Consider the following 15,394-nt stretch of genomic DNA (forward strand, 5'->3'; position numbering starts at 1 on the left):
CGTAATTTACAGTCATCAAAATCAGCGACTATGCACTAAAAAATAACATGCAAAAGAGGCAAAAAATAATAATAATAATAATAAACAAACAAAACAAATTCTATTCGTGTGGTAAAATAAGCGTGTCTGTGTTATAATGCACCAAAAGGGACGTGGAGTAATTCGCGGAATCCAAGCGTCATAGGTGGGATGTTGCACCATTTGCTAATATCAAGCTGCACTTAATAAGTTCTCAAAGCAGTTCAACAAACATGTCTTCGAACAAGATAACCATGTCTGCGATCTCTGTAATTCTGTTGTTCATTGGAGGAGCCTTCAGCCAGACGCCTGCGTCTGGTAAGTTTAGTTGACCAACTTTTTTCTGTTTGTACTAGGATTTTTTACCTCTTTTACAACGGGAACCGGTGCAAAGATCATGATAGTATATACGCACCCATAGTAACCGAGTGATTTTTCACTGTCCATTAAATCTTACACAGAAACAAAGTGTTGTTTTAAAAGGGGTAGCCAAACTGAATTATTTAGAGGAAAACTATTATGTTTCCGTAAAGTTCATTGAAAATGTTTTGCCAAGTAACGAAATATACTGACACGATAGAGGCGGAAAAGAGAGGCCACTTTGTAAACAATTGGCCGATAAATTGTAAAATCACTGAACGTCTTCAAAGTTAAATTAAGGTGGTTAAATTTATTTGAAGTCCTCCTTGTGCTATGTTTACCAATTAGATTTGGAGCTCGAAATTTCTGTCGCGTGATGGTTGATGAGGGTGAAGCCCGAATCAAACGCCCATCACGCATAGAAATCGAGAGAGAATAATCTAACTGTTTTAGTATCAATCTACTAGTCGATTGAATTAACAGCGAGTCAGGTTCATGTTTTTATTGACCAATGTTATAAATAGGTCACGCTACGCGCTACTCACTCTGCTCACTATGTACTTAACAATTAGATTATGAGCTCGAGATTTCTATCGCGTGATAGTTGATGAGGGCGAAGCCCGAATCAACTATCACGCATAGAAATCGAGAGCGAATAATCTAATTGTTTTAGTATAAATCTACTAGTCGTTCAAAACTAAACAAGTAAATTATCTATTTCCTCATCGCAGACACTTCGAAAACGCGAAGAAGCGGGCGCCATTTTGTTGAAAATCGCTACTCACTATCTATCACAGAATAGATAGCGAGTAGCGTAGCCAATCAGAGAACGGCATTCGTGATAGAACACTAGTAGATTTATACTAAAACAGAATAGATAGTGGGTAGCGTAGCCAATAAGAAAACAGCATTCCTGATAGAACGCTAGTAGATTGATTAATACTGATATACGTTGGTTATATATTATACTGATAAACGCGATAAACAATCTGCTTCTGAGTATTGAAAGTTTCGGCAGTTCGTGCAGTTGTTAGCCGGCCAGCAAACTTTGTGGAAAATGCCGGTGTTTAATCCAACATAAACAGTAAACAACGGGTAGGAATGTGACGTTAAAACAAGTTCTTAAAATTGAACAAAAAAGACAGAATTTCGTCACTGTTCTTACGTAATTAAGAAGCCAAGTTCGCGGTATAACTTGGGTTCAGTCTTGCTTAGAATATGCTAGCGTGGTATTCATGGTCATTTTTGGTGTGTGCGGTATTTTGGTAACTAAAATTTGGCCACCTTGCGGTGATTTCAAATCTTACGGTGTGCGATGTTTGTGTTTTTAAGCGTACTGTGATCGGTGAACCAATATTATCTGCGGTGTTGCAGTTTCCTGTTTGACCTTTGTCAAGACTAAATTTAGCTTTTATATCTTCGTTAATGAATGTTTATTTATTTACCTTTAAATCAAAAGCACGTACCATTGCGACCTTTGTTAAAACTGCGTTTTATTTGTAACAAAATGTAGCCAAACACTGTATAGTTAATCTTTCAAATGCTTTAGCTGTTTTAAAATCCCAAGCCCTTTTCATTTCTAAATTACTTGAATTGCCACCCGAACTATCGGCCACCAGTAAACGCGTGGTGAAGATACGTGACAACAAGAGTGAGGCTATACAGGCCGGGACAGAGTCCGTAATCGATTGTGTTGCTTTATATCATGTGCAGACTCTCCCTACCCCTCCCCCCTTTGTTCAAAAAGCCATTTAGACCATGCAAATCATGAGACAAAAAATACATAGCAGTGTCGGTTTTTTGTCAACCTTTCTTGCGGTGATCATTGCGGTTTAGATTTAGATTGTCTCTTGCAAAGCGATGTAATTTGGAATTTGATTAAATTTGAAACACTGTTCATATATTAATTATAACTCAGGTAACCAAAAGGTAAATGATACAACAAGAAAAAAGTCATGTGGAGTATTGAAAACAGGCAAACAGCGCAAATGAAACAATACAAGCTTAGTTATTTTGCATATAACATCTTTCGTCCCGCCGCACCTCCTCTTCCTTCTCACCCTCCCACCCCTAAGTCCCTTTCCCCAGTCCCTCCCCATCTCCTCAAACACAAAAGGAAGTTATAGGAAGTTAAAGGGATAGTTTCACGGTTCGGCGCATGTGCGAGCGATAACGTAAGCGCTGTCAGGCCAATTGTTTTTGGACCAATTAGAAGCGAGTACACAACACCGGCAGGATACGGCGGGCTTGCTGGCATAAAAATAAAACTGACCGGCCAGTGTTTCGGTCACGTTTCAGAAAGAAACAAAAAGGCTGTCCATGTAAAACACATGGGGATTTTTGCAGCGCCGCTTCGTTTATGAACCATGACATTCAAGAAATGCCAGAACTTTTGCGAACGTATACGGTTTTATTTTAGTACAATGTCGATATCTCGGGGAATCGACCTTTTTTTATTACGCGCGGTTCGAAAAGCCGAGAAGCTCCCTCAAACTTACGTTCTTAAATCCAGTATTTCATCAGCATTCAGTGATAAACTTACTATAGTGTGTACGCTCGATAGCCTGATTTTATTAGACCAGCGAGAAGGCGAAGAACGAGAAATCCGCAAGCTTCAAGAAGCGATGCGACCGTTTAGTAACAACAACACTGAGCGTCCTTCGGAGATGCTGGAATGCATTTGAGAAAACTCTGCCATGGTGGCAAATCAAAACTGCGTTTGCCATTCGCAATGACCATAACATTATAAATAAATGAATACCTTACAATAGATTTTGTAGTTGCCGCAAATCTTTTGGATTTTTTTCTACTGCCCGCTATTCGAGCCCGCTAATAGACGACAACAACTATTAAACTCGCACATTTGATCTCATATTTATTCGCTTCGCGTCTCAGTGTTGTACAATTTTTTCCATCCAAAGCAAAACACTGATGTTTGATGCTGTTTGTCCGTCGATTTCTCCGTTTTTGACAGTTGACTTCCATATGAACAAACAGGACGATTGAAATCTAGAAAATCCTCGCGAGTTCATCCAAAGCCAGTTGGTGACCTTTGCCATTTCCGGCGAAAGCAGATCGGCTAGATGTGCCGCGAAATCGTTTTCTATTTTAAACAGACTTATCTCTTTACCAATTTTCCACGTTTGGTGGACGTATCTTGTTAACCACACAGGATTTCTACATCCACTCCACTCTGTCCGCTTTAACTTCTGTGCTTCCAGAGAGTCCACAGAACATCCCGTCGCCGGTCGGTCGCGACGTCTCCTTTCCGATCCATCGACAAAAATGTCGTTTTCGGATGCTAAAACACTTTTAACCTTACAAAAATCGAACTTATATTTACAACAGGAAACAAAGATTATAAAAAGTGAAGAACGAAGAGCGAATGATCCAAATTCGGGCGCGATTTCAACAGATTGTTCCACCACAAGCTCGCATCGAAATTAGTGTCGACCCGTACAATTTATTTTTTAACCGATCTGCTCGCGCATGCGCTTGACCGTGAAACTCGGCCTTTAAAGTGGGTCACGTAACAATTTTCCGTTTTCCTGGTTAGTTTACCGCAAGCTGGGATGATAAATCATTTTATGCTTCACTTATGCTTCCTCTTATGCTTTATTTTATGCTTCATTTAGCAACAAGTAGTTTTTCGTTGCTTTAGGGGTAAGGGATAGCAAATCGAAAAACTCACCGATTCAACTCACATTCATTTTAGCTGAAACAAAATTTTCACTACACCAGGATGATTAAATTCTCTTTCCTTTCCTTTAGGTAAATATTGAGAGTTTAGTGAGCATTTTCCCCCAGAACAAGGAGAAAATCGAAGAAAAGATTGCATTGTTGCTCGGGATTAAACTTTCGATGCCAAGCGGACGGGCAACGGGTAATCCCGAGCGGGCAAGATACCCTCTCGGGTAGCCAATCACAGCGCAGGATTTGACTCATCTTGCCCGCTCGTTGAGCCAGCCATGTAATAAAGGAAGTTATAGTGGGTCATGTAATAGCTAAAGCGTTTAGCTTGTCGTTTTCCTGGTTAGTTTACCGCAAGCTGAGATAAATCTTTTTATGCTTCACTTATGCTTTCTCTTATGCTTCATTTAATGCTTCATTTAGCAACAAGTAGTTTCTCGTTGCCTTAGGGGGAAGGAATAGCAGATCGAAAAACGGAACTTTCTCGCAATGGAGGATTTTTTGACCTATATTTACACTCATTTAGAGTTACGAATTGCCGGCCATCTTTGATTTCCTACATTTGTTTCGGATTTTTGAGCTTTATATTTACAACAGACTTCCTCCATCTTGAATGCCGAATGTCTTTCGCCTTCTTAGACAAACTCGTTGGTTTCCTTCTTCATACAGTTAACAATTCATGGCAAACTGCAGTTTACGAACGCCGAAACTTTGTTTCCCTCGAATGCTCAAGGAAGCGGTAAATTACTATGTATCAAACTCATGAAGGGTAAACAAAGATTGTTAAATCAAATCCGTTTATACTTCGAGCGGAACTTGAGGTTTTGTGCCAAGCATATTGTTGCTGTAGGTCTTAGATTAACCCCTCTTTAATCGCGACACGAACTACAGTGTATAGTATTTTAGCCCTTTTTCATAACCAACTAATTTCGAGGCATTCACTGAGTAGGTGCAGTTTTCATTTCTAAATTATAAAACGTGGTCATTGAAATATAATAATTAACGTTACTGTAAAGTAATGTCGGCCGGTTTATACATTTGATGTTTATTGCATGCACGACGTGGTTCGGCAAACAAATGCATACCAAAACGAGCTACTTTTTTTGTTGGCATACCACACATACCAAAACGTACCCATTTTTGTGAAAACGAAAAACTTGGAACTGGTACGCTTCGAAATTTTGGTACGCTTTGGAATTTTATGAATTTGATGTTAGGATATAGCTTTAATAAAGTGCGCGCTCTGATTGGCTGATAAGCGTCGTCAATTTGCCCTTGGGTTGCACGCTGACGCGAACTTGCTTTCAGCTTGGCTTCTCGCTCGTTTGATCCCATCAAGATTTATTTGAGTCTTTTACTACAAACTCTGCCTCAAATACTTCAATATTGATTAAACCTTCTTCAACTGTGATGCAAAGAAGTCGAAATCAACGGCTCTGATTTGAGATCTTAAGCCAGGGGGATCTGTCAATATTATTGAAATAAATGGTTGGAAGGCAAGTGGACGAGGCTTGAATACTTTTAATAGTGACTCTTCACTGCGTTGACTATCTTGCACGGATTTTAAATGAAATAAAAGTTAGTTCATAGCTACCTGCAGACTGACTTATTGCTGGTCATTGACTGAAAGTTTCTAGTTGTTTCGATTATTTCAGGTAAAAAACAAATTCTTATGAAAAATGCGCACGTGTTAAACTTATTTTGTTTATAAAACTGAACCTTACGCTTACAGGATGATCAATTTTTCAAACGAACATTTTGATGACCAATCAAATTTAGTTATTTCGACGGAAGCTTGGTTAATTTTTGACTAATAAAGAATTGGTTCATGCATGCTTAGCGTGCGTATATCGAGTTATGGATTTTTTTTTTTTTTTTTTTTTTTTATTGACAATATCTATATTACCCTTACAATACGTACAAATAATACTTACAATACACTAGGATACAACGAAAGAAAAAAGAAAATACAATTATATTCACTACTATGGCTTGCTTATTTCCGTTACATCTTACAAAGTACAAAGAAAAGTAATATACAGCTCTAGGTCACAAACTTTTTGTCAATTAAAGGTTTCCATTTATTGTTATAACGTTCATTTGTATTAGTTCTTGTTGATATTTGTTTTTCGATTTCAGCTTTGCTTATCACTATTGTTAGATAAGTACTAAAAGACAACGGTTCTTCATTAATACTGGAACAATATATATAGTATTTCGCAATTAGTAGGAGGTGATTAGTTAAATTACAAAGGTTGTCGTTATCTATGATACCATATAAGATTTTTGCGGTTGACAATTCTAGTTTTATGGTAGTATGAGTCTCATACCATTCCAGAAAGATTTTCCAGAACTCTGATACCACCGGACATGAAACAAGCATATGTTTTAGATCTTGTTTTGTTTTTGAACATAAATAGCAAAGATCACTGCTCACTAGTTTAGCTTTAAATAATTTGCTTCTAGTAAAAACTATATCATGTAAGGTTTTGTACTGGAACATAGTTAACTTTATTTCTATAGTGATAGAGAAAGCTAAGTTAAAGTATTTGCTTATTTGGTCCGGTTTTAACCCATTGGCAATAAGGCGTTGTTTTGCGGTGGGTTCTTCAAATATACGCTTCACGAAACTTTTGTGTATGGCTTTGGTTGTTAGCGCTTTCAAGTTATCCCACGGTTGTGTAGGATGCTCTTGCTGTAGCTCCGTTCGCTTTATTGCCATTTTATATTCTTGTGGAATAGCGTTTATTAGTCCAAAATAGGTCAAAAAATTGGTATGTAGCTGATAACGGAGTTTAAACTCTTCATAACTAAGGAAATCTAGATTCGGGTCGAGAAGGTCTTTTAAGGTGTAAACTCCTTTATCAAACCAAGTACGGAAAAAAATCGTCTTGTTATCAATTTTAATATCTTGGTTATTCCATATAATTGTTTTCTTTGTGCATGGCATTTTATTATTCTGCACATTCTTAAACTCAAACCAGTATTGTAACATTCTCTCATAAAAGAGTGGTAGCTCTTTGATGTTAAGATCCTTACTGTTACAGTTACAGGTTGAGAGGAAGGTTAAGCCTCCCAGGTGTAATGTGGCTTCATTTGGAATGACCGTCCATGATGAATTCTCGCTCAGGTGAAGTCGCTTTATCCAAATGGACTTTAGGGCTTTGTTCATTAAGGTAAAATCAATCATATTCAGACCCCCATTTTTGCGTTCGCCAATAATTGTGTTTTTTTTAATTTTGGCTATTTTGTTGTCCCAGATGAAATTGAAGGTGATTTTGTTTACCTGCTCACAAAAGTTTTTAGGGACTGGCAGTACGGATGAATTGTAAATAAGCTTTGAGAGGCCCGCAGATTTAACAATGTTGATCTTGCCTAACAGAGTTAGTTTCCGTCTCTTCCAATTGTTTAAGGTCTTTTCCAAAACATCTAATTTTTCATAGAAATTAAGCTTATTACTAACCTTTTCCGAGTTTGAGAAGTATATACCTAAAGCATAAACTGAGTCTTTCGGCCACTTAACATTGAACGGGGTATCTTCTCTGTTTTTCCATTTTCCCAGCCACATTGCTTCTGACTTCGTGTGGTTAATTTTTAATCCCGAGCATCTTTCAAACTTTTCTAGGAGGTCAAGCAAGTGACTCATTGATTCCGGGTTTTTTAGAAAAACTGTTGTGTCATCCGCATACTGTGTGATTTTTATCTCGCGTGCTCCAACTCTAATGCCTTCAATGTTCGGTTTTTTTTTAATCGCAAGTGCAAGAATTTCAATACCAAGGACGAAGAGTGTGCCTGATAGTGGGCAACCTCGCTCCAGCTTGAAGAAATCAGAGGCATAACCATTGTTTGTGACACAGCTAGTTGTGTTGGAATAAAAAGTTTGTATCCAGTTTTTGAAGTCAGGACCAAAATTAAGTTTGTCAAGAACCTTAAAAAGGAAATTCCATTCTATAGAATCAAATGCCTTTTCAAAGTCGAGGAAGACAGCAAGACCGGGGAGGTTTTTTGCTGCGGTGTAGCTAATAATGTCACTAATGAGTCTGACGTTTTCACCAATATAACGTCCTTTGATATAGCCAGTTTGATCAGCGTTTATCAAAAGCGGCAGGACGGCTTCCAGTCTTTTTGCGATTGCTTTCGTGGCAATTTTGTAGTCTGTGTTTAAAAGTGAGATAGGCCTTAGATTGCCAAGGAGATTGGTCGGTTTGTCTTTTTTCGGTACTAGTGTTATGATACCTCTTCTTTGACATATTGATAATTGGCGTTTTTCGAAGCCATAATTTATGCTTGCAATAACATTTTGTTTAACGTAATCCCAGAAGAATTTGTAAAATTCGCACGTGAAGCCGTCTGATCCTGGGCTCTTTCCATTGTCCATGTGTTTTAAAGCTTGGTAGCATTCTTGTTCGGTTAGAAAGCCTTCACATTTCTTAGATTGATCCTCATTAAGGGGTGTTAGCAGGTTGTTGTTAAAGAAAGCATCAAACTCGAAGTTGTTGGGATTAACATTTCTAGTAGAATACAGATTTTTATAAAATGTTTTCTCTTCTTCGAGTATTGTTTTTACGTCGTCAGTTTCTTCACCATTAGATAGTTTCAGCTTTGAGATCTTTTTCCGTAAGAAGTTTCTCTTTTCTAGATTGAGAAAGTACTTAGAATTTTTTTCTCCGTGCTCATACCATCGCGCTTTACTGCGCAATATTGTACCTTTAATTTTTCTGTTTGATATTTTTTCTAATTTTGCTTTTAGTGAATAATACTCGTTCAGCAAATTAGGGTCATTTCTAGAGGAACATAGTTTTTCTTGTAGATCATTTAGATTTTTTAGTAGTTGTTTTTCCTGGTCTTTTTCTGATCTAGCTCTTCTCTTGGAGTACTGCAGTGTGAAGCCTCTGATTTCCATTTTGATGACATCCCATTTCAGGCCAAGATCTGTGACATCCTTGTACTTTTCTATGAGAGCCGGAATGTTTACACACATTTTTTCTACATATTCTTTATCTTCTAACAAGCTTGCGTTAAATTTCCAGAAACCAGGGCCTGATTTTTTGCGTTGGTCGACCGATTGTATATTCAACATAATAGCAGAGTGATCTGAGAAAGGAGTATGCATAATATTACTTTCTTTTGTTAGATCAACTAAATCAGCTGTGATTAGGAAAAAATCAAGTCGGCTTTGAGACTTGAATGCTTTGTCATGCCATGTAAACGACAGAGCTTGGGGATTTAATTCACGCCAAATATCTGTGAGCGCGAAGTTAGAGCATAGATTTTCAATTTCGTTTATGACAGTATGTTTGTTCGAACGTTGTTTCACACTTTTTCTGTCTTTTGGCGTTAGCGCGCAGTTGAAATCCCCTCCAATTATCAAGTTGCACTCTGAAAATCCACTTAGAGTTTGATTTAAATCTTGATAAAACTTGATTTGCTGTGAAATGTCATTCGGAGCGTATACATTGGCAAGGACGAGGTTTTGATTATCTAGCTTGATTTCCAAAATTATTGATCTTCCGTTTTTGTCTTTGATACTTCTTATCACCTCTAATTGGTATCTTGGGTTAACAAGAATCATCACGCCTTTGCTATGATTTGATCCATGGCTGTAGAAGATATTTCCACCCCATTCCGATCGCCAGATGTTTATAGATTGTTCGGTACTAAAGGTTTCTTGGAGGAAATAGCAGTGAGCGGTCTGCCTATGAAGCCACTTAAAGACTTTTCTACGTTTGATAGAATTATTTAAACCTCTTACGTTTAGCGAAACGATTTTGAAATTAATCGATGAAATTTCGTTATCCATCCTGCATTAATGTATTAAAGCAGTTACTAACTGACCTGAATTTGTTTGGACTTATCTTAAACCTAGGCTGTCGTATTTGAATAGCTTGCTGTAAAGCATACCTGTATCTAAAAACGTAGAATGTAAACACGGAATATATGCAATTGCCAAACAAAGTGTTTTTGTTACTTCTATACATAAAAGGAAAGCACGTACGAGACAATAACAAAAAGATGACAGCTATTATGTAAAACGCTCCTGAGGGAGTGTTGGGGTTAGCCGGTGTATGCAAATTCAGCTCTGTTTAGGTTTTTTAGAGTTATATATGAAACTGTACAATGCTCTTTTTGTTGATAAAGGTAATTGTAGAAAAACAAGGAATAAAGCTTTTGGGTAAAAGCATAGTTCCAAGAGGCAGAAATTGACTTACGTTGTGGTTTCAGTCTCCATTGGGCTCTCTTTTAAGTGCTCCGGTATGGTTCCGCAGGTAAATTTTTCTTCGCCTACAACAAGATGTCGATCAATAACTTTGGAATCAAATCCGAGTGCTCTGGCTTTTTTCATTGCCTTGATCAAAAAGCGACGTTCCTGCTGAATTGCTTTAGCATAGTCCTGCGTAATGTAAGCATCTTGATATGTTGTGGAGTTTTTCAGATCTTTCTTCCTTGACCATACCAAGTCCCTGTCTTCTCGACACACAAATCTCGCAATAATTGGCCGCGTTTTTCCGACTGCAGGCTTTCCTACCCTGTGAACGGCATGAAATCTGACATTGGTGACATCTATTTTCAGGTCGTTTCGTATCAGATTGATAATCATTCCTTTGCAATCTTCCCCGCGATTCTCTGGTAGATTCATGAATTTCAAGTTTTCGCGACGCGTGTAGTTCTCTAAAGCAATGTTGTTTTCTTTTTCCACATTTAGAAGCAGCGTTGTTTTCTGTAATTCAGACTTCAGTTCGTCAATTTCCTTTTGTTGAGAGTCTTTGACGTCTTTGTGGGTTTTCAGCTCGGCGGCATGATCTTCAATATGCTCCCAAGCTTGCTCCAGAGACTTTTCAATGCTGTTGATGGTAGCTTTCAGACCATCCAAGTTCTCTTTTATTTCGTGGCGAAAGCAATCCATATCTGTCTGGAGTCGCTCTATTTTGTTCTCTAATCTGTCGCCCAAAGATTTGATTGAATCGACGATTTGTTTCAAGACACCATCGAGGGGAACGTTATGCTCTTTTCCAACCTCATGTTCTTTGCTTGTTGGCGCCGCCATCTTCGGTTTCTTCGGGTCGGTCGACGGTGGGCTATAAGAGAAGGATCTTTCTGCTCTTTTCTTGTTTTTTTTCTTCATAAAAGGAAAGGCATTGACCGATCTTTAAAAGTTTAGTCTGATCTGAGCGACATCGTTGTTTGAGAGCCGAATAATCCGGCTATATTCTAGAAGCTCTTAAAAGCGTGACCGTCCGCCATTGTCACGCGAGTTATGGATGCACGCGGGAAGTTTGGAGAGCACGAGAGAAGCGTAAGAGTTGCTCGAGGCGTAGCCGAGAGCAACTCTAGCTTCTTGAGTGCTCTCCAAACTTCCGAAGTGCATCCATAACTCGATATACGCACAGCTACTGAGCATGAACCAATTCTTTTATAACATAGTGAAAATAAAGTAAATGATTCCTAGAAAACAGGTTTTTTCCCTGATTAATTACAACATTCTCTGTACAAAAAAAAGGTGAAAGTGGTTTCTCACATCGGTTTAATCTAAACGTTTTATTAAACTTCGACAAGCTCCTATAAATATACATTTTTATGGTGTTGTCTCTCTGTAAAAGTTTTTTAATAACACAGCGCGCGCATGCTTCCCCCATCTGACTTGCTCACGTCATCGGATGGACGCACGGCCGTGCGTATGTTGAGAAATGTACCATGATGACGCCAATAGGAATTAGATTAGGATGCACGCGCGCCATGTTATAAATAAAAATATACCGAACTGAAAATTGATATGTGAAAGCGGCGCTTTAGCAGTCTAAAATCACTGAAGTTTCTTTAAAGGCGTATATACTAATAGACTTAAAGACCAAGAGTTTTCGCTGAGTTTCTATCGCCCCCCATACTCTTTTAAAAAGGTTTGGCTCTGAGATTTTTAGTATGAACCACTTATAGATCCAGCATAACTGAATGTGTTTTATTCGTTTAAACAGGTTTTCTGACATGTGCCAGTTGCAACGAGACAAGTGAGGCATCGTGCAACGCTAATGCGGTTGTAGTGCAATGCGTACCACCCTCGGACGTATGTTTATCATATTCAGTTTTTAATGCAGTTACATTGACGAGCACTGTCGTTAGAAACTGTTTTTTGTCAGTTCTTTGTGGTTCAGTTTGCAGTTCGTTGAACGCGATTTCGAACTACACCATCCAATCTTGTGATAGTTTTTGCTGCAACACAAGTCTATGCAACTCTGGAAGCCCTCCTATAGCAACAACAACACCCGCAGCTTTGACCACGCAGCTCTCGTCCACTGCATCACCTACAACACCAGGTAAATAGTAGGATGATTGTTTGCTCTGTAGTAGTTACGCAGCAGGGAAGAGCGCTCTGGACCGGATTTAAATAAATTACTTGGCGGCACATACTTACACTCTTCTGGTTATTTTTTGCCATATTTTCTGATTTCCTTATCCCTAAAAAAATAAATAAATAAATAAATAACTAAATAAATAAATAATAATAATAATAATAATTTTTTAAAATAATAATTTCTTTATTAAAATATTCCAAGTAAATGTTATTTACAGGTTAAAAGTAGAGAAAAGAGCTATTAAAACTTATTTACAATTCTTTTCGATTAAAAAAAGACTATTCATAACACTCCTAATGGTATGCGAAACTGAAATACATTAAATTAACATATCCCTTGCGATTCAATGCACGCAGGCATGTGCACAAGGGTGTTCTAAGGGTATAAATACTGAGTCGAAGCAGAATAACACTCCTTTCGTGCTTAGTCTCAGCCAGCGGAGCAGTGAAGGAAGGAACGGCCCACCCATCCACCCTGACCAAATTCGCGTGTGTCAAAAACACTGCTACCCTAAGCCAAGCTGTTCTAGCTTGGCTTAGACCGCTGAGCAATATTATTTCCCATATCTTATTTCAACTGAGCATGAATAGAGTGTTATGAAATAGTATAGATTACTATTTTTAAGCACAATTTTCTTTTGAAGAAAAGAGAAAAAAAAATCTCATCAAGTGACAACAATATCATTCGTTCATTTATTTTTACCTAAAAAAAAAACCCCATCAAACTATATCTTATAAAAAGAAACAAGAAAAAGTATGTATAAAAATCATAGGACCTAGATTTTGGCGAGGAATCTATCTAATTCAAACTCCGCTTATAATAATAATAATAATAATAATAATAATAATAATAATAATAATAATAATAATAATAATAATAATAATAATAATAATAATAATAATAACACCATCTGTGCACCATCAGGGACACAGTCAACACCAATGACCTCATCCTCCATAAAGTCGGTTGATGGCCCAAGTGAAGGACCAACGGGTGATGCCGGTACGTACGCTATCATTTTTATTGTTTGAGTGGTTTTCAAATGAATGTGGTAAAACCAACACCAAGGTCACTTCTTTAATTAATCGCAGCATCCGCAATTAACACAATAACCCAATCATCGCTCATAGAAAATACGTATGACTGGCATCAGGGAGAGAGAAAATAACTGAAGCAAGCGATTCCCGATTGCATTTGTTTTTACTTCTATTTGGTTGCATGAGTGGTGCAAACGCTTTTTAACCAATCTCTCCGGAGTTATGTAAAGCAATACTTAGGCAAACGCAAATAATATTCGACACCCAGTTGAAAATCACTCTATACGCTCTTTGTTCAAATATGGAACTGAGAGTTCTCAATCTGTCGGCATTTTTATTCTTTCTGCAACATTTCTCGACTGGAATTAATGGCATCATTGTCTCTAGCAAACCTGATGACAGCTGTGTACGAGGAATTGGCCTGTATTGGCTAGATCGTTGCTGTGTTCTCTAATTGTATTGTAGTGGATTAATAGGGAGTCCAAACAATTCAAGCAGTTTGTGCAGAATCGAGTAAAAACGATCCGAAGTCTCTGGAATAAAGAATATTGGGGATGTTGCCCTCCTGAACTTAGCCCGCGTGACATTGCCTCGCGAGGAATTAAGAGTTCCGATCTGGTTTCCAACGATCTGTGGTGCAAAGGAGCGCCATTTCTAGAGAAGGAGAAGGATCAATGACCAAGCCCACTTAATTGTCCAATTGGTGAAGACACCGTCTCAAAAGAAGCTACAAAGAAATTGAGGAAAGCAAATGCAGAGGGAATCTCATAAGTAATGACCGTATTGGTCCAAGCCCCTGAAAACATCTCTGAAGTCGTCCAACCAGAGAGATTTAGCAGCCTCAGCAAGCTCATCAGAGAAACCGCTCTTGTATTGAAGATAGTTCATCAGACGGATTAAGAGTTCCAGAAATGCATTCGAATGCTAGATTACAAGAAATAAATGCTGCAAAGATTCTCTGGTACAAGGAAGTTCCGCAAACGAAACTTGATAAAAGGGAGGGGTCTAGTTCGACTTGGGAACAGTTAGGAGTCTCTAAAGATGAAGATGGAGTGTTGTTATGCAAAGGACGGATTCAGAATTCTTCACTTCCATACTCAGCCAGGTTTCCAAACCTGAAAATAACAATAACACGGAAATAACACTTCACAAGATTAGTAATTGCACAAAGTCATGAAAACGTGAAACACAATGGGGTTAGAGAAACTCTCACTGAAATTCGGTCCCAGTTCTGGGTAATCAAAGGACGGCAAGCTGTCGAGGATGTACTTTCTAAGTGCACTACATTCAAGAAGAAACACATAAGGGAGAACCAAGAAGAGCCATTCGAATTGGTGACCTTGTGCACACATATGCAGACAAAACACCTTGGCAGCAGTGGAACATGGGGAAAGAAGAGAAGCCTCTTGCGAAGAGACAACGTTGTTCCTGCTGCGGAACTGGCGACGGCAGACACATCTCTACGCAGAATTCACATCAAGCGTCCAATTCAGAAGCTCTATCCTCTTGAAGTCAATTTAGGGAGCTTAAGCAACGACGACGGCGACACCAACGCCGCAAAACAATAGATTTAATGAGGAAAAACAATCGCCCTGCGCGTGCGTTTTGCATTTTGGTACATTTCTTTGTCGTCCTCTGCAAAACAACAACGAGAAATGATCACATGCATTTAAGGTTTTTTGGAGAACGTGTACGCACGACGGTGAATTTCTCATTTTCTTCCTTAACTTTTACACGACTCCTACCAATTTGGTTTCTAGATATTTCGCCAATTTTGTAAAAGTTGAGCGAGTTGAAATAATCGCGAAGTAGCACAAATTAAACAAAGATATATTCTCAAGTGACGTTTTCATTGCCGTTGCTTAAGCTCCTTAATGTTTGATGAAGGAACAACTGACATGGGAACTGTCAGTAGTGACAGAGCAAGGGACATTTGTATAG

General features: G+C 38.3%; 1 protein-coding gene across 1 annotated transcript in view; it reads left to right on the forward strand.

Annotated features, from left to right (window-relative positions):
• Positions 1-15,394, forward strand: part of LOC146452189 (threonine-rich protein-like) — a 20,047-nt gene continuing 4,653 nt past the window's right edge. The window contains exons 1-2 of the mRNA XM_085098114.1: positions 1-336; positions 12,039-12,377. Coding sequence (XP_084954240.1) covers positions 252-336; positions 12,039-12,377 — 424 coding nt within the window. The 5' untranslated portion in view covers positions 1-251. The remainder of the gene's footprint in view (positions 337-12,038; positions 12,378-15,394) is intronic.

Source organism: Pavona decussata, unplaced genomic scaffold (genome assembly GCF_977016875.1).
Source record: "Pavona decussata unplaced genomic scaffold, jaPavDecu1.1 SCAFFOLD_376, whole genome shotgun sequence".
Lineage (NCBI taxonomy): Eukaryota > Metazoa > Cnidaria > Anthozoa > Scleractinia > Agariciidae > Pavona > Pavona decussata.